Source organism: Helicoverpa armigera, chromosome 24 (assembly GCF_030705265.1).
Source record: "Helicoverpa armigera isolate CAAS_96S chromosome 24, ASM3070526v1, whole genome shotgun sequence".
NCBI classification, from domain to species: Eukaryota; Metazoa; Arthropoda; class Insecta; order Lepidoptera; family Noctuidae; genus Helicoverpa; species Helicoverpa armigera.
In genome coordinates this window covers 3893267-3917191 of record NC_087143.1, presented here as the reverse complement: position 1 = coordinate 3917191, position 23925 = coordinate 3893267, and the positions used below count along the sequence as shown (strand labels likewise).

At 35.9% G+C, this 23925-nt stretch overlaps 2 protein-coding genes across 2 annotated transcripts; one reads left to right on the top strand and one right to left on the bottom strand.

Annotated features, from left to right (window-relative positions):
• Positions 1-22: 22 nt before the first annotated feature.
• Positions 23-1317, bottom strand: LOC110379303 (pre-mRNA-splicing factor 38). The gene is made up of 2 exons (XM_021338914.3): positions 620-1317; positions 23-268 (listed from the first exon to the last, which is right to left on the bottom strand). Exons 1-2 carry the CDS (start codon positions 1282-1284, stop codon positions 46-48), a joined length of 888 nt encoding a protein of 295 aa, XP_021194589.1. The 5' UTR covers positions 1285-1317; the 3' UTR covers positions 23-45.
• Positions 1318-7005: 5688 nt separating this feature from the next.
• LOC110379297 (structural maintenance of chromosomes protein 4) lies at positions 7006-23038 on the top strand. Its single transcript, XM_064041206.1, has 24 exons — positions 7006-7415; positions 7767-7958; positions 8378-8554; positions 8995-9099; positions 9509-9696; positions 10171-10311; positions 10754-10922; positions 11300-11412; positions 12065-12277; positions 12611-12733; positions 13117-13234; positions 13642-13844; positions 14297-14481; positions 14937-15066; positions 15671-15812; positions 16257-16385; positions 17419-17576; positions 17931-18069; positions 18460-18639; positions 20070-20252; positions 20852-20981; positions 21515-21632; positions 22012-22195; positions 22814-23038. Exons 1-24 carry the CDS (start codon positions 7128-7130, stop codon positions 22973-22975), a joined length of 3870 nt encoding a protein of 1289 aa, XP_063897276.1. The 5' UTR covers positions 7006-7127; the 3' UTR covers positions 22976-23038.
• Positions 23039-23925: the final 887 nt, after the last annotated feature.

Below are 23925 nucleotides of genomic sequence, written 5' to 3'. Positions count from 1 at the left end.
TACCTCAATAAAACTACCATCATGTACTTCAAACATTTATTCTTATCAGTATCTACCTCTATCTCTTCTTCTATCAACATCATGTCTATCTCTGTCCCTCCTATCCTTCTCTCTCTCCCTCTGTTCCCTAGACCTATCTTTTTCTCTTTCTTTCTCCCTCTCCTTTTCCCTTTCACGTTCACGTTCCCTTTCTCTTCTGCGATCACGGTCTCTGCTGCGGGATCTGTCCCTTTTACGGTCCTTTTCACGTCTGTCTCTTTCCCTTGACCTGAAAGATCGAAATAAATTTGGTGTTATGGCACAAGTCTATCTAGGCTATATCAAATTATATAGGTACAAGAAATATTAAACGAACGGAACAGTGCTTTACATGCCATACTTATGTTTTTATGATAACTAGGGCAAGCAAAGCATCGGGTATTTCATTAACCTGTTGTATGTCAGAGAGCAGATATACACAGAACACAATTTATATTCTCTTGTTTTATAATTTAAGACATACAAGCAGTTAAATGCATGGTAATCCATGGTTAAAATTATTAGGCTCTTATAAGATTGTGCTGTTAGGTAAAAACTCCTTTGCAACATAAAACTCAATAGAAATAAAATAAATACTAACCGGTCCCTCCTTCTATCTCTGTCTCCCCTTCGCTCCTTTTCTCTTTTGTTTTCTTTTACTTCAGTGTCGACATTTTCTTCATCAGACGGCATTTCTTCGTCCAAATCGTCATCAAGGGCCGAAACTTTGGGCTCCAATTCATTATTCTCTTCTAAGAAGTGGCGCTTCTGTATTCTTGGCAGTATCACGTCGCACAGACGTTCTTCACGAAGGAGTTCGTCTATAAACTCATCTACGTGCACAATCTCGAACTGACCTTCCCGGTTTTGCCTCCTCAACTTCCTATTGTCATTGTAAAGAGGTTCCAAATACTTGTAACAATCTACCGAAGATCCTGTGAGCCTCATGTAAAATGCTCCCAAGGCACGCACATATTTAAACTCTTCGTTCTTTATGAACTCAACCACAATATCCTTTTCAGGCTGGATCTGTAACATTTTTAAAACTAAACACAAAAACGGCGTCGGATAAATGAAACCGCCGTGCACGCCTCCGACGTATCGCAATTCCATAGCTTTGTCGACTAGCAATTCTGCAGTTAAAGCGAAACATTCTTCCTTCCAGTATTTGGAGTCGTATATACGGGATCTGATAATCTTTTCTATCAAATATTGGGGATTTGTGCCTCGTATTGACTTCGCATCTTTTACCGTGCGGTTCGCCATTTTTGTTGTGACAGTGACAGAACTGAATGAAAGTGACAGATTGGATTGTTTGACAAGTCAATTTTTTTTCTTATGCTACTGCTCCACCTGCGTCTTTACGCGTAAAATTTTGGCGTTACGCAGATGTGGCCAACGTTGGCATTTTATACAAATGGCATTATCAATAGCATTAAACGTTAAGCGATAACTCGGGTGTCGGTTTTTTGGACACATCAAAGGGTTTTAGTGCGTAGCTTTGCGCGCTTAGTGATGTTGGCTACATTAATGCCATCTCATTGCACGCATGCAAGGACGAGTGTAGATACTTTGTTTAAGTTGTAACTGGATTTTACGAGCATGATAATGGAATGGTCAAATTGAGAGAGCTTTAGTTTTTAGAATTATTTTGTTTGTGTGAGTTGAACCTCTTTAATGTGTGTTAACGCGCTACTTCATGAGGGATTAACTCTTTGCGGAATTGTAACCTAAGTGTAGCCAACACGCATTTTTTATGCTCTAAGTAACGTGTAGTTGGCCACTGACATTAACGTTAACGTTAACGCAGATGGAGCAGTAGCATAAGGTGAAGTTTTGCGTTCTTGTAGGATCGTCGGCGTCGGTCGCAAACATGTCGAAAACACTGTTTGCGATAAATAAAAATAGAATAGAAGTTAAACGTTTGAAAAGATAAAAAAATGAAAGAAACTACTCAACTCGTGGCTACTAACTGCCCATAGTAAATATTAAATTATTTTGTTGAGTCCAATGTCGCATCTAGGTGCCACATTACTATTGTAGGTATTCAAACTTCTGGTATTCTTGAAAGTCTTTATTAATAGTTAAAGAAATACAATCACATTTTGTTAGGAATTATAACATTGTTCTCACTGGTTTTTACATCATGACAAATCACACCCCCGTCATTCTTTTTCATAGACCAACAAACCCTACATTTTTAAATGTCATAGACTATAAATTCCTAACACCTTCTCCTATTTTTAATATATGAACATAAATTAAAAATACCTTATAATTACTTCAGAAACACCATCAGTTTTCAAAACATTAACTTAAACAAGTTTTCAAAACATTAACTTAAACACTTCTAATTATAACTCTCAATTTACACAACAACTTTATCGCAATGAAATTTAAATTTTTCTTTATATAGTGGTTTCGTCAACATATCCGCTATCTGATAATTTGTAGGACAATATATAATATCTAAATATCCTTTCTTATAATTTTCGTGTATAAAATAAAATCTCACATCTATATGTTTAGATCTCTTGCTGAATGAACCTGTTTTTATCAATTGGATAGCACTCTGGTTATCAATATTCAAACTAATCTTAATACTGCTACCAATTAATTCACTTATAAAAGTCTTTAAGTATAAACACTCTTTAACGCAATCTGCTGCTGCTATATATTCAGCTTCAGTTGACGATAGACTTACTATCGGCTGTCTTTTGGAGCACCAAGCTATAGGTCCACCTGCCAACATTATTATGAACCCAGTTGTACTTCGTCTGGTTTCTGTACAACCTGCATAATCTGAGTCACAATATGCATGCAATCTTGTAATATCTTTCCCAGCATTATATAAAATCCCTTTATCTCTCGTTCCATTCAAGTACTTCAACACCTTCTTTACTGCTAATATGTCTTGCCTTGATGGATTTTCTACCTTTTTACTTGCTTCATTCACAGCTTGACTGATATCTGGTCTTGACCTGGTTGACAAGTACAATAATCCACCAACTAGTTCTCTGTATGGAAAATCTGACGTAGCCATCTTAGATTCATTTTCCTTTCCTACAATGCACGGAGTATCTGCAGCTTTGGAATCATACATATTATATTTTCTAAGTAATTTTTCTGTATAATTCTGCTGATGCAACAAAATGCCTTGTTCTGATCTTTTTATTTCAAAACCTATATAGTTTTGAGGTTGTTCATATGTTTTTAAGATAAATTCTTTTTCCAATTGATGCAAGATCTGTAATAACTTTTCCTTGTCTTTTGATATGGCCAAACCGTCATCAACATATATAGCCAATATTATAGTTTTGTCTTCGTTAAAAAACACACACTGATCTGACTTTGTAGCTCTCAGTCCAAGTTTCCTTAAAGTTTCTGTAAATCTTTTATTCCATGTCATTGGTGCCTGTTTTAGCCCATATAGTCCTTTCTTTAAACGACAAATTTTATTAGGCTGTCTTTCATATCCTTCAGGAATATACATAAATATGTCTTCCTTTAACTCGCCATACAAAAATGCTGTTTTCACATCAAAAGTTATCATTTCATATTCCTTTGAAGCAGCAATTGCTATTAATGATTTTATTGCTGATTGACTTACTACTGGACTATATATTTCTTGATAGTCAATGCTTTGCTGTTCAAGCCTCTCGCTACAAGTCTTGCTTTGTAAGTACCATTTTCTTTTACACAAAATACCCATTTACTTGACAATATCTTGTGTCCTTTTGCTCTTCCTATATCAACTATTTCCCATGTATTGTTACTTTCCAATGATTCCTTCTCCGAATTTATGGCCTTCTCCCAATTATTCTTTTCAGCAGACTTCATGACTTCATCATACGTAAGTAATACATAATCTTGCAGGTAAGCTGGTTTTCCGTTGTCGTTTTGTATTTATAGTTTCTATAGTTTCTATCTCTGCAGTATTACTTTCTTTATTTTCATCATTTTCTACTTCATCAATAATATCTGATGTTGTCTTCTATTACATTCCTTTGTTGTTCTAACTCTTCTATTTCATAATAACTGTCATCACTTTCTTCTTCTTGATTTATTTCTTCTTCATTATTACCTGGTATTATTTCTGTTATCACCGAACTTCCTGTTTCTTCATACTTTTCTCCAATTTTCTTATTATTATTAATTATAACAATATCCCTTGCTATTTCAATTCTTCTTTCTTCTTTATTCCACAATCTATATCCATTATTAGTATATCCAATCATGATTAACTTTTTGCTTCTTGGATCTAGTTTCTTAATATTTGAATGTAATTGTTTAGCATATACTATTGAACCAAACTTGCATATATTAGATATATTAGGCCTTTTACCATGCCACATCTCATAAGGTGTCTTATTCTTCAAAGATTCACTTGGTAATCTATTTATAATATAAGTAGAACAGTATACAGCTTCACCCCACATTTCTTTATCTAACCCTGAATCAAATAGTAATGCTCTGGTTTTATCTAATAAGGTTCGATTTAGTCTTTCTGCTTTACCATTTAGTTGTGGTGAATATGGTACTGTATAATCTAGTTTTATTCCCTTTTCAGTACACCATTTTTAAAATCATTGCTTGTGTATTCACCTCCATTATCGCATCTTATGGTAGATACCTTTTCTGTTCTCTCTCTTTCTGTTTCTTCTATATAATGTTTTAAATTTTCTTTAACTTCATTTTTATATTTAAGCAAGTATATTTTTGTAAAATGAGTATAATCATCCATGACGGTTAAAACATAACTATAGCCATCATAAGTTTTGTTTTCGAACGGTCCACATACATCAGTATGTAATAATTGAAGTGGTCTACTGGCTCTGTTTCTTACTGTGTTAAATGGGAGTCTTGTTTGTTTAGCTTGTGTACAGATTTCACATTCGTCTATTTGCCTTAATCCATTTATTTTTATTCCATCTGCCACATCTGGTAATATATCTAGTATTTTCTTTCCTGGATGTCCAAGTCTTTGATGCCATTCTAAGGCAGTGCCATTTTCTTTCATTAACAGTGTTTTTTCTTGCATATTATTATCATCCAAATTAATTTTATATAAACCGTTTTCTTTTTTTCCTGTTAATATTAATTCTGACTCCTTATATATTTTACATTATCTTTGGTAAATATAACCACTCCTTGATTGTTTGTAACTGCATTAACCGATAATAAATTTTGTGATAAGTCAGGAACAAGCAGGGTATTATTAAGAGTACATTTATTGCCAATGACTTTACCAGTCCCTTTCACCTCTATTGTTTCTTCATTTGCAGTCAAAACAGATGATGGTTTACATTCAAAAAATTTTAGTATGTCTAAATTTTTGGTCATGTGTGCAGTACACCCAGAATCTACAACAAATTCTTTCTGTTTTGGTTCTTCTATTTCACCGTTTGTAAAAAATGCCTTTTCTATTCTTTTGTTACTTTTTTCTTCATTCTCATTCTTATTCTTATTTTTGAAAAAACAATTTTCTTCTTTGTGATTAAATTTTTTACAGATTGAGCACTGTTTATTTTTAAACTTACAGTCTTTATCTTCATGGTTGTCCCTTTTGCAGATACTACAGGCTCTACAGTCTTTCTTCATGTGCCCTGTTTTGTTACATTTGAAACATTTTATTGTATTAAACTTTTTCTTAGATGTAGATGAAGATGTAGCTTGAAATGCTAGCTGCTTGTCACTTTCTTTTGCTTTCAACATTCGATTTTCTTCAGCCAGAAGTCTGTTTGTTAAATTTTGAAGGGTTTTTTTATCGTCTGCCATGCATTCCCAAGAAGTTATAAAATAGTTTAAATTATTTGGTAAACAGCTTAATATTTTGATATGACCATTTCATCATCTATTTTTGTTCCTAGCTGATTTATACGAAATTGTAAATTTTCTATTTCGCTTATTAATTGGGAAAGCGATTGACTGTCCTGTTTCTTATATGTGAAAACTCTTGTAATAGGGCATCTTTGTTTCTTTGCTCAGAACCTTCGAATATTTCACATAATTTTACGTACATTTCACGTGCACTGTTGCAATTAATTATGTGACCTTTTAGTTTCTTATCAATACTGCTTATGATAATTCTTTGCACCTGAGCATCTTTGATACTGAAGTCACTTTTCTTGTCATCTTCTTTTATTTGTGCAATTGTTTTGCAAGATTTGCCGCTTTTAAGTGTATATTGAATTCAAATTTCCACAATAAAAATGTTTCCGCATCTTTTAATTTTTCTATCTGTATTATCTCAGGTTTTTCCATTTTTTAGTTTTTCACCGTTTTTTATTTTCTTCCTTGTTATTACTGTTTTTTAGTTTTTTTCACTTGTTTTTCATGTTGGGTTTTTCATTACCCAATCCCGGTTTTTAATTTTTTCTTCTCGGGCGTTCTGGGCCCATAACCTATTGTAGGTATTCAAACTTCTGGTATTCTTGAAAGTCTTTATTAATAGTTAAAGAAATACAATCACATTTTGTTAGGAATTATAACATTGTTCTCACTGGTTTTTACATCATGACAAATCACACCCCCGTCATTCTTTTTCATAGACCAACAAACCCTACATTTTTAAATGTCATAGACTATAAATTCCTAACAATTACAAACCTGAAAACTGAAGGCCCTCGTATAGCTTTACACCGAACAAATGAATTAATATCCTGACCGTCATGGATGGAATGTGTGGACATGTGGTGTGTTGAGATCGGACAGAGTACGAACTCATTGGTGGATCTACGTTATGAGCATCCACACAACCCCAGTTTGCTTGATACATAGATTTAATCTTTGTGTGTACTCCCCCGTTACGTCCTTAAGGACCTCCCCACTTATGCTCAACTTTTATTTACCCCCTCATACACTCGCTTACGTATTCCCTCTGTATACTTCCTAATTTCACGATAAACAACACCCATTATCAGTTCTGGCAACATTTCTGTTCGAATTTGACACAAAAATAAGCAACTGTCAACAGTGTCAAAATTAAACCAAATAACGCCTTATGCGAGCGCGCTTTTTGTTCTAAAACCTTTGTTTGTTTAGCCTGAATTTTAGGGAAAAAGTGATTTATTTCGTCACGAATAACAAGTGAAGTGTTTTCCTAAAACATGCAGAAGACAAAAAAGCGTAGGGGAGAGGAGGAAGCGATGGATATCGAAGAGGAGCCAAATGGCGGGCCTTCCACTTCAGATGAAAATCACTTACTAGAAGGTGATATAGACCATATATCGGATGACGAAGAAGGTGGTATACGTATTGGGGACATCTATATACCGCCAGCGCCGAAACCCGCGCTTACTTTTGACACTACAGGCCCAAGGCTTATTATAACACACATAGTCAATGAAAATTTCAAGAGTTACGCCGGTGTACAGACCTTGGGACCTTTTCATAAGGTAAGGAGTGTATTTAGCATGAAAATTATCTATGTAATAGTTTTAACAGTGGTCATATTTGCTATAGAATAAGTATAGCCTTGAAATTGCTTATATCTTCTGTAGAATAAGTTTATAAAGTAGAAAACTTAGCTGCAATTGAGATAACTAAATACTTATTGCTATTGTTTTAATATGAAGTACTGATAAGTACAGAATGTCTTGTTTATGGATGGTATAATCAACAACATGTAAATAACATATACTTTTCCGAGCAATTCTTTTTACAAATCTTTTTTTTTAGCCTTATCTCACCCATTCCATTAGTTAGATATTTTTTCAAATATGAACAAAACCAAAATATCTTTACAGAGTTTCACAGCAATCATCGGCCCCAACGGCAGTGGAAAGAGCAACGTAATAGACTCCATGCTGTTTGTGTTTGGGTACCGAGCTACGAAGATCAGATCCAAGAAGATTTCGGTCCTCATCCACTCTTCCAGCAAGTACCCTAATATTTCCAGTGCTTCGGTTGCCGTTCACTTCTGTCGGATTATTGATGGGGTAAGATTTTTACGTTATAGCCTTTACTCAGAATATTAAGTACTTAAGTAAAACAAAAAACAAAAAAAAAAATTGAGCTAAAAAAATATATGTAGGTCTATGTTATTGATAATACAGCATATACTTTGGTAAAGGCCCAATAATTTCCCCTTCAACTGAAATCATGTACCATTTCTTTACTATTTTTTATTTGGGACTCTCTGGACATTTAAAATACTTTGTGTAAATAGTAGTACCTACAAATTGTGATCATGTAGTACCCAAAATGCTGATTACAGCTTATCAGTCCATATAGCACAAATTTGATTAATAAAAGACAAAAATATATACCATACAAGAACATACAACAGTACTGCTTATTTCTCAAGAAATCTCTTACAACATATGAAATAGTAACATTATAACTTTTTTCTTTCCAGGAAGGTGAAGACTTCACAATAGTACCAGACAGTGAGATAGTAGTTTCTAGAACAGCCTTCAGAGACAGCTCCTCGTATTACACCCTGAATGGAAAGAGGGTGCAGTTCAAAGAGGTTGCTAAGATGTTGAGTTTCCATGGCATCGATTTGACTCATAATCGGTTCTTGATTTTACAGGTAAACTAGCATAATAATTATTCTGATTTAAAAAAAGAACTAAATTTAATTTGTGAATGGAAATACAAATAAAGATTTTTATCTAAAGTATACTATAGCCCTCCTCAGTACATGGGCTATGTATCATTGAATTTTTCAAATCAAACAAGTATTCCAAATCAGACTAGTATGTCCTGTGTTGCTACTATAAACTTTGTAGTAATTGCTAACTGTTTTCAAGGGGTTTTATTTGACTCCCGGGGAAAATTCTTCTCATACTGTGATGAAACATAGCCTGTGCTCAGTGCAGTGAGTGAAGCTTTCTATCTGTGGAAAAGGTATTCAAACCATTCAGTAGTTCCGGAGGCTATTTAATTCAAAAAACAATAATATCCTTCCTCTTTATATGTTAGTGTAGATAAGGATTTCTTTATAGACTATTTTGTATTCTTCCTTTCCAGGGTGAAGTAGAACAAATTGCAATGATGAAACCAAAAGCAGTGAATGAACATGAAGGAGGCATGTTGGAGTACTTAGAAGATATTATTGGCACATCCAGATATAAGGTAAGACTTTTTTTAACTGTTCATTCTAAAATGAATCTTAAAATCTGAGCTTTAAAGTCACTTTTTAAATAAATTACCTGCAAATGAAAGTTAACCAGTCTTCTTTCATATGAATATTTAATTTGTAACAAATACATAGAACAAAACATAAACTGAATTAGGGTTTTGTTTGCAATCTATCTGATCTCTACCTTAGTTATTGAGAGGCAAAGTATCCAGGTTTTTTACAGCTAAAGTTAAAGATAAGTGAATACAATTTGGTTATTCTTTATTTAGTGCATAATGTACACAGTTACTTTATATATTGCACAGTATTGGAACTATATTTTGTAAATTATTTTATTTTAGAATAACTATGTTTCTCAACAAAATTATTCATAAACTCAAATCCTAAACTCTTCGTCCACAGGAACCCATAGACAAATTAGCAATAAAAGTAGAAGAGTACACAGAGATGCGTAAAGAGAAACTCAACAGGGTACGTCTGGTTGAACAAGAGAAGATCAAACTGGAACAGCCAATGAGAGAAGCGGTTGATCTCATGAACTTGACTAACACTACTTTGAGGACTAGGAATATGCTGCTGCAGAAATATATGTAAGTACAGTAGAATGTGTTAAGTATGACTCCGCCTACAGTGTCCATCTGTTTATTAGGAACAAACATTCAAGTGTTCTGTGTTTGCATGTTACTATATATTTTGAGATTCCGCCACTGGTTACTCTTGAGTCCCGTGGGAATAGGAAACAGAACTAAACCTGGCTAAAAAGTGCTTTATGGATTTCCTCGATGAGTGGGTTATCTAACACTCATTTTTACATATTTGATCAGTAACTTAATAGTACGTACGGAATCCTTTAAAACGTTTCTAGCGTCCTATTGATAATGTTAATTATTTTGCAAATAAGTTAAAATCAACGCTTTTACGCGTCAATTTTTGGGCCTAGATAAGCCCGGTTTCCTACCTTGAAAAGAAATACCGAAACAAGCACAAGGGTCACAGTCTTTTAAATTCGGATATAGTGGTACTATATTATTCCGGCCTCTGACTTCTAAAATTTTACTTTTCAGCCATGAAACCCACAAAATAATAGAAACGAAAGAGCAAGACTTACAAGATTTGAAAGAGAATTTGGCGGCTGTAGATGCAAAACTGAAAAAAATTCAAGATGAATTACAGGAGAAAACTGGCGTTCTTAAAGCTGGTACACAGTAAGTATTTTGTTATATTTTATGTCTATTTTACGAGGAGTAAATAACTTACAAATAATTGTAACAACTCTGCGCAATCGCATAAAGTCTATATTCTTCCTCGATAAATGGGCTATCTAACATTGAAAGAAAGTTTCAAATTGGTCCAGTAGTTCCTGCAATCAGAAGGTTCAAGCAAACAAAGAAACTAATATTAACTGGCTTCCGCCAGCGATTTCACCCGCGTGCCATGGAAGCTACTCCGTGCACCCAGATAAAAGTATCCTAGCCTTCCTCGATACATGGGATATCTAACACTGGAAGAATTTTTTCCGAGGTGTATGCGTAAAATTGAAATTTCGGACAATCTATCGCGTATAATTAATACATGACTGGCAATACATGGCTCTCTAATTACCAATTTTGATAATAGCTAAACTGTTATATTTTTTTCCCCTCCTAGAAAATACGACGTCCTTCAAAAGAAAAAAGAGGAGATAACAGAAAAGTTACAAGCTTGTAAACGCAAGACCGTGACAACGCAAGCCGATTTAACTCAAAGTAATAAGAAAAAGAAGAATCTAGACCAATTGGTTGAGCAGGAGAAAGGAAAGCTTATTGATTTGGAACTTGTGAGTTTTTTATCTTTTAGATACATGAGACACCATGAAGGAACTTATTTATAAAAAACAAGATATACAAACATAGTCACATATCTTGATAATATGGTATCTTATTACTTCACAAAATTGGTGAGGCGTTCGATCGCCGGTACACATTGTCAAGGATTTGTAGTTTTATAGTGAGAATAAGTTAGCGCATCGTGTATGTCATTATTGCCATGTTTATTTTGAATAAATAAGACTTGTTTACATTTAAAGAATCTTGCCAAGATACCTTAGTGCTAAATGTGTTGTGTATAACATAAATATCAGTTTTACAAAGCTCTTTCTCGTGAGCTCCCTTTTTGAAATGTACCGCCAGTAAAAAATAACTTTAACTCCTCCAGATACCAGAAAAGAACGAAAGAGAGATAGCAGACTGCGAGAACCTCCTTGTCAGACATACAGAGCAGAAAGCTAAGGCTGAAGAGGAATTGCAAACAGCGGTCGCTAGTGTCAGGTAAAACAGTAAAGCTAATTAATTTAGAAAACAATGTTTTTCTTTTTCGAGCCTGGAGTATTTTATTCTGTTTCCTTAAAGAAAGTAGAAAAACTCTGGAAAAAAGACTTTCGCAAAAAAAAGTGGTTCTTTACTTGTCAAAATCGGTATAAGGGTCAATTCACACTGAAAGAGCAGCGGCCGGCAGCGGCCGTAATTGCAAGGGATTGAGCGCGAGCGCGGCGGGCCGCGCGGCGCCGCACCGCGCCGCGCTCTTACATTTTCCGTGCTCTTACGGCCGCTGCCGGCCGCTGCTCTTTCAGTGGGAATTGACCCTAAATATTAAATAGGAATGTTTATCATACTTGTTATTAGTGTAGTACACATAATATTAGAACAATTTAAGATTTCGTGATTACAGTAGCAAAAAACACTGCTTATCTTTTTATACTATCCATAAAATAAATATTTAAAAAACTTTTGATCTGAGAATTACTAAGAAATATACATAATGTCCCATTAACCCGTTACATACAACGATGCGTAGATATACGCTAGACCCAATTGATTTTCTATTGTTCTATAACTAGCGGCATATAAGCGGTTAAACAAAAGTTATATTGTATATACATATACCATACCAAAATTACACCAACTTGCTTTTATCCAACAGAACAAAAACCCAAGGACTACAAGAAAAGAAAGACCGTCTCCAATCCAAACTAATAGGTTTGAAGAAGATAGTAGACGAAGCTAACAATAAGTGCAAGCTAGCTGAGTCTGAACTCAAGATATACTTGAGCACAGAACAGAAGGAAATTGAAAAATTGAAGAACATGAAAGAAGCGTTCGAAAAAGCTTCTGCGGCTTTGGATGAGAAGAAACCGTGAGTATAATTATATTAAAAAATATAGAAATAATACTGTCTTTTATTTACCCGACTTCTCAAAAAGGAGAGGGTTCTCAATTCGTCAGGATCTTTTTAGTTTGTTAAAAAGTTGTCATTGCTATATGAATGATAATTAAACTAACTGAATATAATAGAAATTTTAATTTTTCCTAAATTATAAATAATCCCCTTAAATACTAGCAACAGACTATGATATAACATAATTTCAATCATTCAAAATATTTAGTTTTTATATAAATGTATGTTGTACAAAAGTAAAAATATTTTCGGTGTAGGTATATATTTTATTAAATATGTATACATTTTCAGTTTACAAGACGAGTTGTCGCGATCTGTACCAGAAAACGAAGGTAGATTGAACGAAATTAACACTAAACTGCAGAGACTCAAGAAAGAAGAAGGACAGATTATAAGCGAAGTTAGACCATTGAGGTATGTCATAAATACATATGTTACTAGTTTTTGCCCGGGGTTTCATCCACATCCCGTGAAAACTACGCCGTGCACCCGAATAACAAGTTTCTATAAATGCACTATATGACACTGAAAGAACTTTTCAATTTGCTAAGTTCAGCACGTCCCAGCAAACAAACTAACTCTTTAACTTTAATGGATTAGTTAGGATTATCTGTTTCACTAAATGTCTCCATCCAAATAAACTTCAAGCCATCTTCAAAGTCTTATCTGTCTCCATACGGAATAACATCTCAATCACCTCAGCTGCTTTGCCCTGAAAGAAAAAAAATATTTTTCATGTTGTTTAGTGTTGTTAAATCGAGTTATCGCGATGATATTCACTCTAATATTAATTTTAGGGCTCAATTAGAAGAATCTCGTCAAGCGATGAGCGCTAACACTTCGCGTGACAGAGTGCTCAATGCGCTCATGAATGAGAAGAGACAGGGCAGAATGCCCGGGATATTTGGACGATTGGTAAGTTTATTATAATCACGATAGATGCATAAAAACTTTTTGAAAATAAATGTTATTATAGTACTAAATTCTTGATGACACGAACATTATTATATAGATATAGAATGAGCATAGTTAGAAGTAGATATTAAGCTAAATATTTTGTACACCAATTCGGTAGAATTTGTGAGATTCTATGTAACATAAAACACCTATATTTGTACTCCATTCTGACGTATATGTTTTACTTTCTTTCCTTCTTTCAAAATGTATTAACCTTCGCGCAAAATGGCGCAAAATTTATTTATGATTGCGCAAAGCTGCGCAAAATTTTTACTAAAAAAATCTGTCAAAAACCTTTCTTCCTTCAGAAAAAATATGTTAATAATTTTTCATATCTTTTCAATAACAATTTATTTTCTTCCTAGGGCGATCTTGGCGGCATAGACAATAAATACGACGTCGCGATCTCAACATGTTGCGGTGCATTAGATAACATAGTCGTCGACACGGTGGAAACCGCCCAAGCTTGTGTGGAACATTTGAAGCAACACGATATAGGACGCGCTACGTTCATCGCTTTGGATAAGCAGGAGCATTTGAAACAGACGTATGAGAGGAGGCTGCAGTTGTGAGTATTTTTTTATTTATTTTTAACCAGGTGTTTCTCGCCATTTTACATGTTTTATGTCCGTCTACGGTTTTAAGCTATCTGGCTCTCTACCAATTTTCAGCTAAATCAGATCAGCTATTCTTGGGTATAAATTGAATGAGTACCTATTTCCAACAGTATTGTGACAATATTAATAAGATGCTATAAGATAAGCTACAGAATTTTTTTATTTAAATTTTCAAATAAATAGCTCATTGTAAATCAGTATTATTTTTAAAGTGGGAAACAAGGTTCAAATTCGTGCTGTCATGGTAAAGATTCCCCTAAGACTGACCATTACTTTAACTTGTGGTCTTCAATAATATTGCTGAAAAACGTTTTATAGTCTTGCGGGAATGAATAGATATCGTAAAAAGAAACGTATAGTTTTAGCATTTCTATGTATTATTATATGTAATATTTAATTCCAGCCCAGAAAACGCCCCCCGTCTCTTCGACCTAGTAAACGTGAAAGACCAGCGAGTCCTCCCGGCGTTCTACTACGCATTACGCGACACACTGGTCGCCAACGACCTGGAGCAAGCGTCCCGCATCGCGTACGGACACACGCGGTACAGGGTCGTTACATTGAAGGGAGATGTCATCGAAATCGCCGGTAAGTGTCGACATAATTAACATAAAACCCTAAACGGAGCAAAAAATCACGTTATAATATAGTCTGGGGACAGTTGGACGGTCGACAACAGGTCTAAGTAATCTACATAAGACATCCTAAGGATGTCTGGAAGAGATCGCTCTTAGCGATAAGACCGCCCATTATGTCACCTACTTTAACTAGATTAAGATCAAAAATGTAAAATTGGTGTACCTAATAAAGTATATCTATCTATCTACCTTTGGGTAGGTACTTTGGAATTTGAGTCTGTCGCATTTTGATGGCAAATTTTTTGATCAAGTTTTTATGTAAGTAAGGAGACAGATAGGAAACCGTGCAAGACTGTAAGGTAGTTATGTTCGTGTAGTAATGTATTTTTTCATTAAGGAGGGTAAATAGAAACGACGTAAAACGGGTTTCAACTTGATTTTCAACGCCAATTTCATTTTTTTCAGGTACAATGTCCGGTGGTGGTAAGACCACGATGCGAGGCAGGATGTCCAGCTCAGTACAACAGGACACCAGTGAACAGGACCCAAGGGTTATGCAAGCTAATGAGGAGAAACTTGCGAGGTTGGAACGAAGGTGAGTGAACTTTATTTTAAACATGCTGTACTACTGTTAAAGGATTGTGTAATAATGAAATAGTTAATTAAGTGGTTTGAGGTTTCACTCTGAAGATGTTTTGGCTCTAATGGTTAACCCTCTGATTATATAAATGTCTAGATGTAGCGTCAAGTGCGCGCAAGCGTGTCAAAAAATATCAGTGAACTGTTCACTGACGGGCGCTTTCCCGCCAACGCACCTACATGCACACATGCATAAAATTTTTGCCTCATTGTCTTTGTTGTGATTGTAGGGCGACACTCCATCTAGACATTTATATAATTAAAAGAGGGTTACCTTAAAAAGGGTTACCTTATCGTGACACAAAGGACATGTCAAAAAGGGGCGTCGCTAGATATAGTTGAGAAAACAATAATACCATGTTCAGTATTTTTGCATGACTTTTTAAATCAATCTCAATCAATTTTTGCTACAACTCTCAATTATCATTTAATTTCACTTTCTTTTACTTTAGGCGTTTAAAGCCACGCCGAGGCTTAAAAACATACCTTTATTTAAATAAGAACCAATTTATTTACAACAACCCCTAACTAAATATTAACATTATTTAATAACTTTCCAGGTTAGTAGAAATACGCAACGAGCAATCGGAGCTAGAAGAGACATTATCCTCGTTACAGCGTACAGTACGCGAAGGGAAAACTACGCTCAACAAACTGAATATAGAACTCAAGAGTTTGATCGAACAAGTGCCCGTTATGAAGGTAATTATTGCTACAGAGTATTTATCTATATTTATATTATAAAACTTAAGTGTTTGTATATTTACTTGAAGGCGCTAATCTCAGGAACTGGAACTTCGATTTGAAAAATTATTTCAGTGTTAAATAAATATTTATCGGGGTTGGCAATGGACAACCTTTATCTGGACGTGTGAACTCGCGTCTCATAGGAGGAAGAGTAAGACCACTGGTGGATGCTAGTGCTTGTTTCCTTATTTTTATTTTTATTAATAAAAAAAAAACTATAATTATAACTATGAATCGATTTATTTGTTAATTTCTTATCATGGAAAGTGGAACAGTGTTTGTCATAATACTGACCATATCATGGGAAGAAGGCTTGGAGGATGATGTAGTTAATACATATTCCATTCATCTGGTACATTATTATTATTTACACTGAACTCATAATTATTTGTTCTCTAGAATCAAATAAAGCAGCAAGAAGCTAAAGTAGCGTCCAGTAGAGTGGACCCGCAACAGAAAGCTTACTTGGAGGCCACCGTTGAGGCGGCCACTGAGAAACTTAACAAGGCTAAAGAAGATGCTGGTGAAGTAAGTACAATTCTCTACTTGTTTATTTTAGGCCTCCCCCACATTAGGCGTGCGCGATCCTCAGGCATGGATGACGCTGGATGCAGGTCGCTTCCAACCGGTATCTGTGGAGATCTAAGGGGGAGGCCTATGTTCAGCAGTGGACGCCCTATGGCTGAGATGATGATGATGATGATGATCCTCGGGCGTGTGAGTAGCGCGTGCGTCGCGAGCGCGCTGCGCTCACGTCGCGTTTTGCTGCCCTACGGCATTTGTAGCGCGCACAACCGAGGATCGCGCACGCCTAATGTAGGGGAGGCCTTAGGTACAACATATAAATTCTAAGTCATCATCCTCCGAACCTTTTTCCCAATCATGTTGGGCTCAGCTTCCAGTCTAACCGGATTCAGCTGAGTACCAGTGCTTTACAAGAAGCGACTGCCTATCTGACCTCCTCAACCCAGTTACCCGGGCAACCCGATACCCCTTGGTTAGACTGGCGTCAGACTTACTGGCTTCTGACTACCCGTAACGACTGCCAAGGATGTACAATGACAGCCGGGACCTACAGCTTAACGTGCCATCCGAAACACAGTAAATGGTGTCTAAGATATACTTAGAAAGTACATACAAACTTAGAAAAGTTGCATTGGTACTTACCTGACCTGGGATTGAACCCACACCCTCATACTTGAGAGGTTGGTCCTTTACCCACTAGGCCACCACAACTTTTTTTTACAACACATAAATTCTAAGTGTGAATCCATAATAAATAATTGGTCAAAATCAATATTGCACAAATACATAGAAAAATACATTATTGAACTCGAACTGTGTATTAGAATAAGCTCATATTGTAATCAAGTTAACATAAAAAAGACGATCCATTTTGAAATCTTGTATTTTGTAGTCTCGTATTTTTGATTCATATATCGATATCTCGTTAGTAAATCACTTTTTAGTTTACATTTCATACCAACTTTTCCAAATATAATTTAAATAGGATACCCAGTAATTTAAAGAAAATTATTTATTTAAAAATGACTATTAACAGGTAGAAGAGCAAGTACAAGAGGTCGACACACAAATATCGGCAGTCGCAGGCGGCAAAGTAAAAGATTTACAAAAGACAGTTACTGAGCTCACCAAGAAAATAGACAAAATCAACTCTGAAATCACTAAGCTTAAAGTCGCTATTAATACCAGCAAGAGGTACGTACTTTTTACACCTTTATTTTTCGTATTTAAGCACATAGTTATGAAATAATAAATTAACAGTTTAAAAACTGCTCTAGAAATACTCGCTTTTAAAACCAAAAAGGTTCCAGTTCATATCTTTCGGCTCCATCATCAGCAGATAGCTTTTATAATATGGTTGACCTTACGGTCAAAATTATCATCTCTCAAGGATCGTAGCGTCATGAAAATTGGCAGTTGTATGTAGTTCACATACAATTATAATAACTTTGACTACTTTAGCGTGCCTTTGACTACACTCACTTGGGTGTCCTTCATATAAAATCCCAATCTTTTTGTCGGAATTTAATGTCTTTGCCTTTCACACAGAAATGCAAAGAAATCGAAAGACAAAATCCAGCAAATGGAAGCAGACTTAAAAGAGACTGAGAAGAATTTGGAAACACTGAACAATCAGAAGAAACAACTCACCTTGGAAAGTTCACAATTACAGAAGGATTTAGAAGAAGTAAGTTGAGTTATTTCAGTATATTATAAGAAATTTAAGTAATTGACTCAAGGAACAAATAAAACTACCTAACCTTCGTATAAACTATACAAATTACACCTTACGGCTTAGTTATATGTTTTAACATTGAATGAATATTACAAGAACGGCTGAACCGATTTGGCTGAAAATTGGTGGGGAGGTAGCCAAGACCCTGCGAAAAGACAGGATGGGACGGGCTTTTTATCCCCAACCGGGTTCGTGAGGTAGTTCCCTTATAAGTAGGTGAAACCAAAGGGAACAGCCAGTCCTTCTGTGTGATTTTCTTTCATCTAAGAATTCTAACGAATTCAAAGCGTGCCATGGAATACATTTACTTTATAATAAAAACAACAATTTTTCGCTTTTCAGGTAGACGAGCAAATAAGCGAAGGAACAGATGAATTTTCGGAGCTAAAACAAGAAATTCAAAAGCTACAAAGCAAAGAGAACAAAGTTAAGGCTGAGCGCTTAGAGTCTAATAACTTAGTTACCAAAATGGAGAAGACTATTTATGACTGTCAGGGTAAAACACCTATGTGGGAAAAGGAGGTAAAATTATTTTAACTTTATGTGGCAGTTGAAGCTTGATTCCTATCTATACTAATGAAGCTAGTTATTACATAAAATAGCCTTATAGGTTATTTGATAAAGGAAATCAGACTAGTTCCTAAGATTAGAATGGTAAACAATCTCTTGAATTTTATAATAATGTAAGTATGTATTAGTCTAGATTTAATCGTTTTATTCTATTATCAGCATATAAGGGTGTATCCACATCTGGCGAATGTGCAGCTCGCGAGCCGATCGCGAGCTGTCCGCGAGCTGCGTGCGTGCATTGTTCGATGGCCGCTTCTGCTTGGCCCGCGCGCAGCTCGCGCGCGACCTAAGCGCCGCACGCGAGCGGCGCCCTAATTATTATAGTTATCGGCACGAATCTTGAGCTCTGACCTTCACCTGCGCAGAAGTAATTTATTGGGTCCCTTTTGTGGTATGAAGTGAGGCGCGGGGGCTAAAGCGGTGATTGGCCCGCAGTGCATCGCATCATAACCGTCACTCGGAATTGATTATTGGCTAATAAATCACTTCTGCGCAGAAGTAGGTCAGAACTCAAGATTCGTGCCGATAACTATAAATAAAAACACTAGTGTCGTCTAACATCTTCGATAGTACTGAGCCAGTAAACGGAACTGTAAGCGCGAGAACTGAGTGCGCGTCGCTCGCGCGCTGTATACTCGCCTCGCATGAGTTGCGCTAAAGACAAGCACCAAAATATTGCAGATAATATAATAAAACGATTAAATCTAGACTAATACATACTTACAATATTATAAAATTCAAAAGATTGTTTGCCATGCTAATCTCAGGAACTAATCTGATTTCCTTTATCAGAAAGCCTATTTATTACGGCACCTATAAGGTTACTTTTATGTAGTAATAGCACGGGACGCGGGTGAAACCACCAGTGAAATACAAGGTGTTGATTTGCATTTGTGCCATACTTCAGGAGGAGGACATAAAATACGTAAATAATCGATTGGAATTACAATAGACGGGAAATAGCTAATATGCACTGCTTTTTTTGGCATTGTAATGTCGTAGTATTTCAGAAGTAATCCAATTTTATGAATGAAATTTGTGAATAATCGTTGCGTATGCTTTGTGTTTGCGTTTGTGTGAGGGCGCAGCACGGTTTTAAGGCCAATCACACGCACCAAGTGTAAATACAGCTACATGACATTAATGGAATTCCGAAAAAAAAAAAACAAAATTACATACCAATTCTTTTGTTGATTTAGGTCGAGAATCATTAGCATAATTACGTCCTTGAATATGGCACGGATGCAAATCAACAGCTTGTATAAAAGAACATCTTTGTAGCTTGGTATAAAATGGTATTGGATACAAATTATAGCACAACGTGTTTAGCTATGAAAATAATTTCAAATAAAATAAAATTGCCAAAATATTTTTCCCCACAGTTAAAATCCCTGAAACTCGAAGACCCAGGCATAGAAGGTATACCAGGCATTGAACCGATAGTTCCTCTGAAACGCCACACTCCTGAGGAGTTGGAAGACGCTGAGGTGGAAGAGTTGAGAAATAGGCTGACTGCGCAGAAGAACAGGATCGGGGATAAGAAGCCTAATTTACAGGCTATACAGGTAATAAATAAGCGCTCCTCATTCTCTTTTCTATAAAACATAATAACCGTTGGGTGTGCTCAACAAGCTTCACGCGTATTTCCCTTTCCGTGTTGTTCCGTGACTCAGTCTAAGAGTCAAGTCAAAAAAGTGTTCACTTCAACTGCACACGATTTTGTTAAAACTTACCCAACGCCACTTGATCGCAAAAGCGTTCTCAATTGACGCGAATTGAACACGGGATCGTAGGATTCCGTAGTAAAACAAAAGCGTGTGGATTTCGCGAGACCGGTGTCGTCAGTTGAACACGGAAAGGGAAATACGCAAGCTTCACAAAGTTCCATAAATAATTGTTTTTATATTGTATAACTGCATTACGGAATGCAATAACCTATTGAGTATGAATTGTTATTTGGTAACTACATTTATATTGTAATAACTTTAGAAGCAAACATTAATTACTATTATTACCACGAATGGTAAGATCTCGCCTAACATCTTATATATAAAAAACAAACAAACATATCATCAAAATAGACAAGACCATATTTATTCGATTTGCTGCGCTAAGGTATTTTTTATTTCTAGGTAATAGTCATGAAATAATTTGTTTTTCTCAGGATTACAAAGCCAAGGAAGAATTGTACCTACGCAGAGCGGCCGAACTAGACGAGATAACGACAAGACGAAATGAAATGCGAGCACTTTACGATGAACTCAGAAAGAAGAGGACTACTGATTTCTTGCGTGGTATGTTTCAAATTAATTATAACCGAAAATAATTTAAGTGATATGCTACTACATTATTTTTTTATTCATTTGCCTCTTGTATCAGCATCGACGATATAGTATGCTGACGCATATGTAAACTACTGCTTTTTCCATTTGTTTGTTTGTTTGTCAAAATTCATAGCAAATAGTTCTTATAGCAACTGAAGTAAAACTTCTGTTTTCCTGGGTTGTCGGTGAACTTGGGTCTAAAGGCACAGTGCAGGGCCGCAAGTTTAGCCGTCGACCAAGCCACCGTGCACCCGGCAGCATACAAAGCCGCCGGCTTTGCCGCACAAAGGAGCCGCGCGCCGGGGTGTGCCGGCGGGTTGCGCGGCTTATCGGCATCAGTTCCTTCATTAGCGGCGGCACCGCCGCTCGGCATAAACCCGGCGGCATTGCCGCCGGCATGTGTGTGAAGTAGCCTTTAGAGAATTAAACCAATCAGAGATACCATGTAAGATGGCAAAGACGGTATATATTTAAATCATTATTAATTGTATGTATTGTTACAGGGTTCAACACAATCACAGCGAAGTTAAAGGAAATGTATCAAATGATCACATTGGGAGGTGACGCCGAATTAGAATTAGTGGATTCCTTAGATCCTTTCACTGAGGGTATTGTTTTCAGGTAATTTTATACTTAACTATTTCAATTTCAAAATCAATCAACATATATTTTGCCTAATAAACACATTTTGTGTGAAAGACGCATTTATTAGCATTTTTTCTCCTGTAGATATATAAAATATTTGTTTTTCTTTCTCGTGTTTCGCATATAGTTTTAACAAAGAAAGAAATTATTAATTCGATTTCTATAATTTAATTCGCATTTTTTAATATGGTTTCCGTAATTCAGTGTTCCTACGCCAATGCTTACCCCTGATATGTTATTTATTTACTTCTTACTGAATAACACAGGTAACAACATAGAAGGGTCCGGTAATAACATAGAGGCTATGTTTGCCATAACACAAAACATATATTTCAATACACAATTTCTTCCCCAGTGTCCGTCCTCCAAACAAATCTTGGAAGAACATATCAAACCTCTCTGGCGGTGAGAAGACATTGTCATCCTTAGCTCTCGTATTCGCGTTACATTACTACAAACCTACGCCATTATACGTTATGGATGAAATAGACGCGGCTTTGGACTTCAAAAACGTGTCTATTGTCGCTAATTATATTAAGGTGAGTTTTCCTTTTAATTATTGTCCCGATTCTCCTAATTTTACTTAACGATTCACGTTCGACTCGATTCGACTGAGATCCAATCCCGACTCGATTACGATTGAAGCGTATGTGGCATTCTGCTATTTTTTCTTTGAAATAAAAGTTTTTATCCTTTTCTGTCATTCAATAATGAATCATTTTTTTTTTTGCAAATGATTTACGATTGCAAAATGATTGTACAGCAAACTACCGTATAGACCAAAATCACCAAAATAGCAGACCAATCGCACACCAATCAAAGGTCTTTTATTAGTAGCAGAATGCCCAGGATAACTGGATGCAGCGCAGTGCCAATCTATGACATGTAGCAACTGCCTATCTGACCTCCTAAACCCAGTTATCCAAGAAATCCTGTAAACTCATGAATATGGTTGTCAGACTTTCTGGTTTCTGACTACCCATTATGATGGCCAAAGATATTCAAATGACAGCCGAGACCCACAAAATTTAAAGTGCCTTCTGAAATACGAAAGGACTCGTCGTGCTATATTTGGATTAAACCCTTCATAAATTCATAAGCATTTGAAAAAAATACCTTTTTCGTATCATACTAAAATATACCTTTTCTTTCTACAGGAACGCACCAAAAACGCCCAGTTCATCATAATCTCACTTCGATACAACATGTTTGAAGTATCCAACCGTCTCGTCGGTATTTATAAGACCGAAGATTGTACCAAATCTGTTACTATTGAAAACAAGATTCCTGATCCTTTGCCAAATGATATTGCAGTTTAATTGTATAGCAATAAGGTTCATTTTAATTTGTGATTAATGGTAAGGTAGGTCTGTATAGAATATGGTGACTAATAAATAGGTTAAATAATTGCAAATGTGTGCTTTTCTTCTTCGTTCTTGTGTGAAAAATAAGACACTAATGGTGTTAGACGTGGTTGGCAAAAAAAAACATGGCCATTATATAAATGTTTTGCGAACGCTGACGTCAGAGCAATCTATGGCGGAGCTGCATATATCTTCAATAGGATACTTGATGCTGATGATCTGTTGGAACGACATCGGCCAATTATGGCCATATGGAAAGTGTTCCAAGTTCGGGAAGAAGATACCTGTGAATAAGTGATGTTGAAGTAAAATAAAACACAAAACCAACATAGTTAACATAATTTATTGATACAGAACACGTCAGTAACGTCGTTGTGCTAACACAAGTAGTAGAGCTCAGTGAGACAAGCGAGCGTTGCTTGTAGCGCGAGTAGCCTCACGCCGCCGCACCGCACCCACAGCGACCTCAGCGCCGCTGTCAACTTGCCCCTGTCGCAGTACACTGCCTTAACCAAGCAATACACAGACCACTTGAAGCAGTCAAGGGCGACAGCTTCAAGCTGTCGACTCTGGGGCGCGATTCTGCTATTTTACTTAAAGCGACATACGATTGAGATCCAATCAAGACTCAATTACGATTGAAGCGTATGTGGCATTCCGCTATTTGATCTTTTAAATAAACGTTTTATTAGTTTCTGTGATTCAGTAATGAATCGTATTGTCTGCAAATGATTTACGATTGCAATATGATTGTAGAGCAAACTACCCTATAGACCAAATGGCTGACCAATTACAAACGGAATAATACGATTGGTCTTATATTAGTAGCAGAATGCCCGCTAAGATTAAAACTGCTATTGCGATTAAATTTTTATTAAATTTTGACATTATTAATTTAGCAGAAT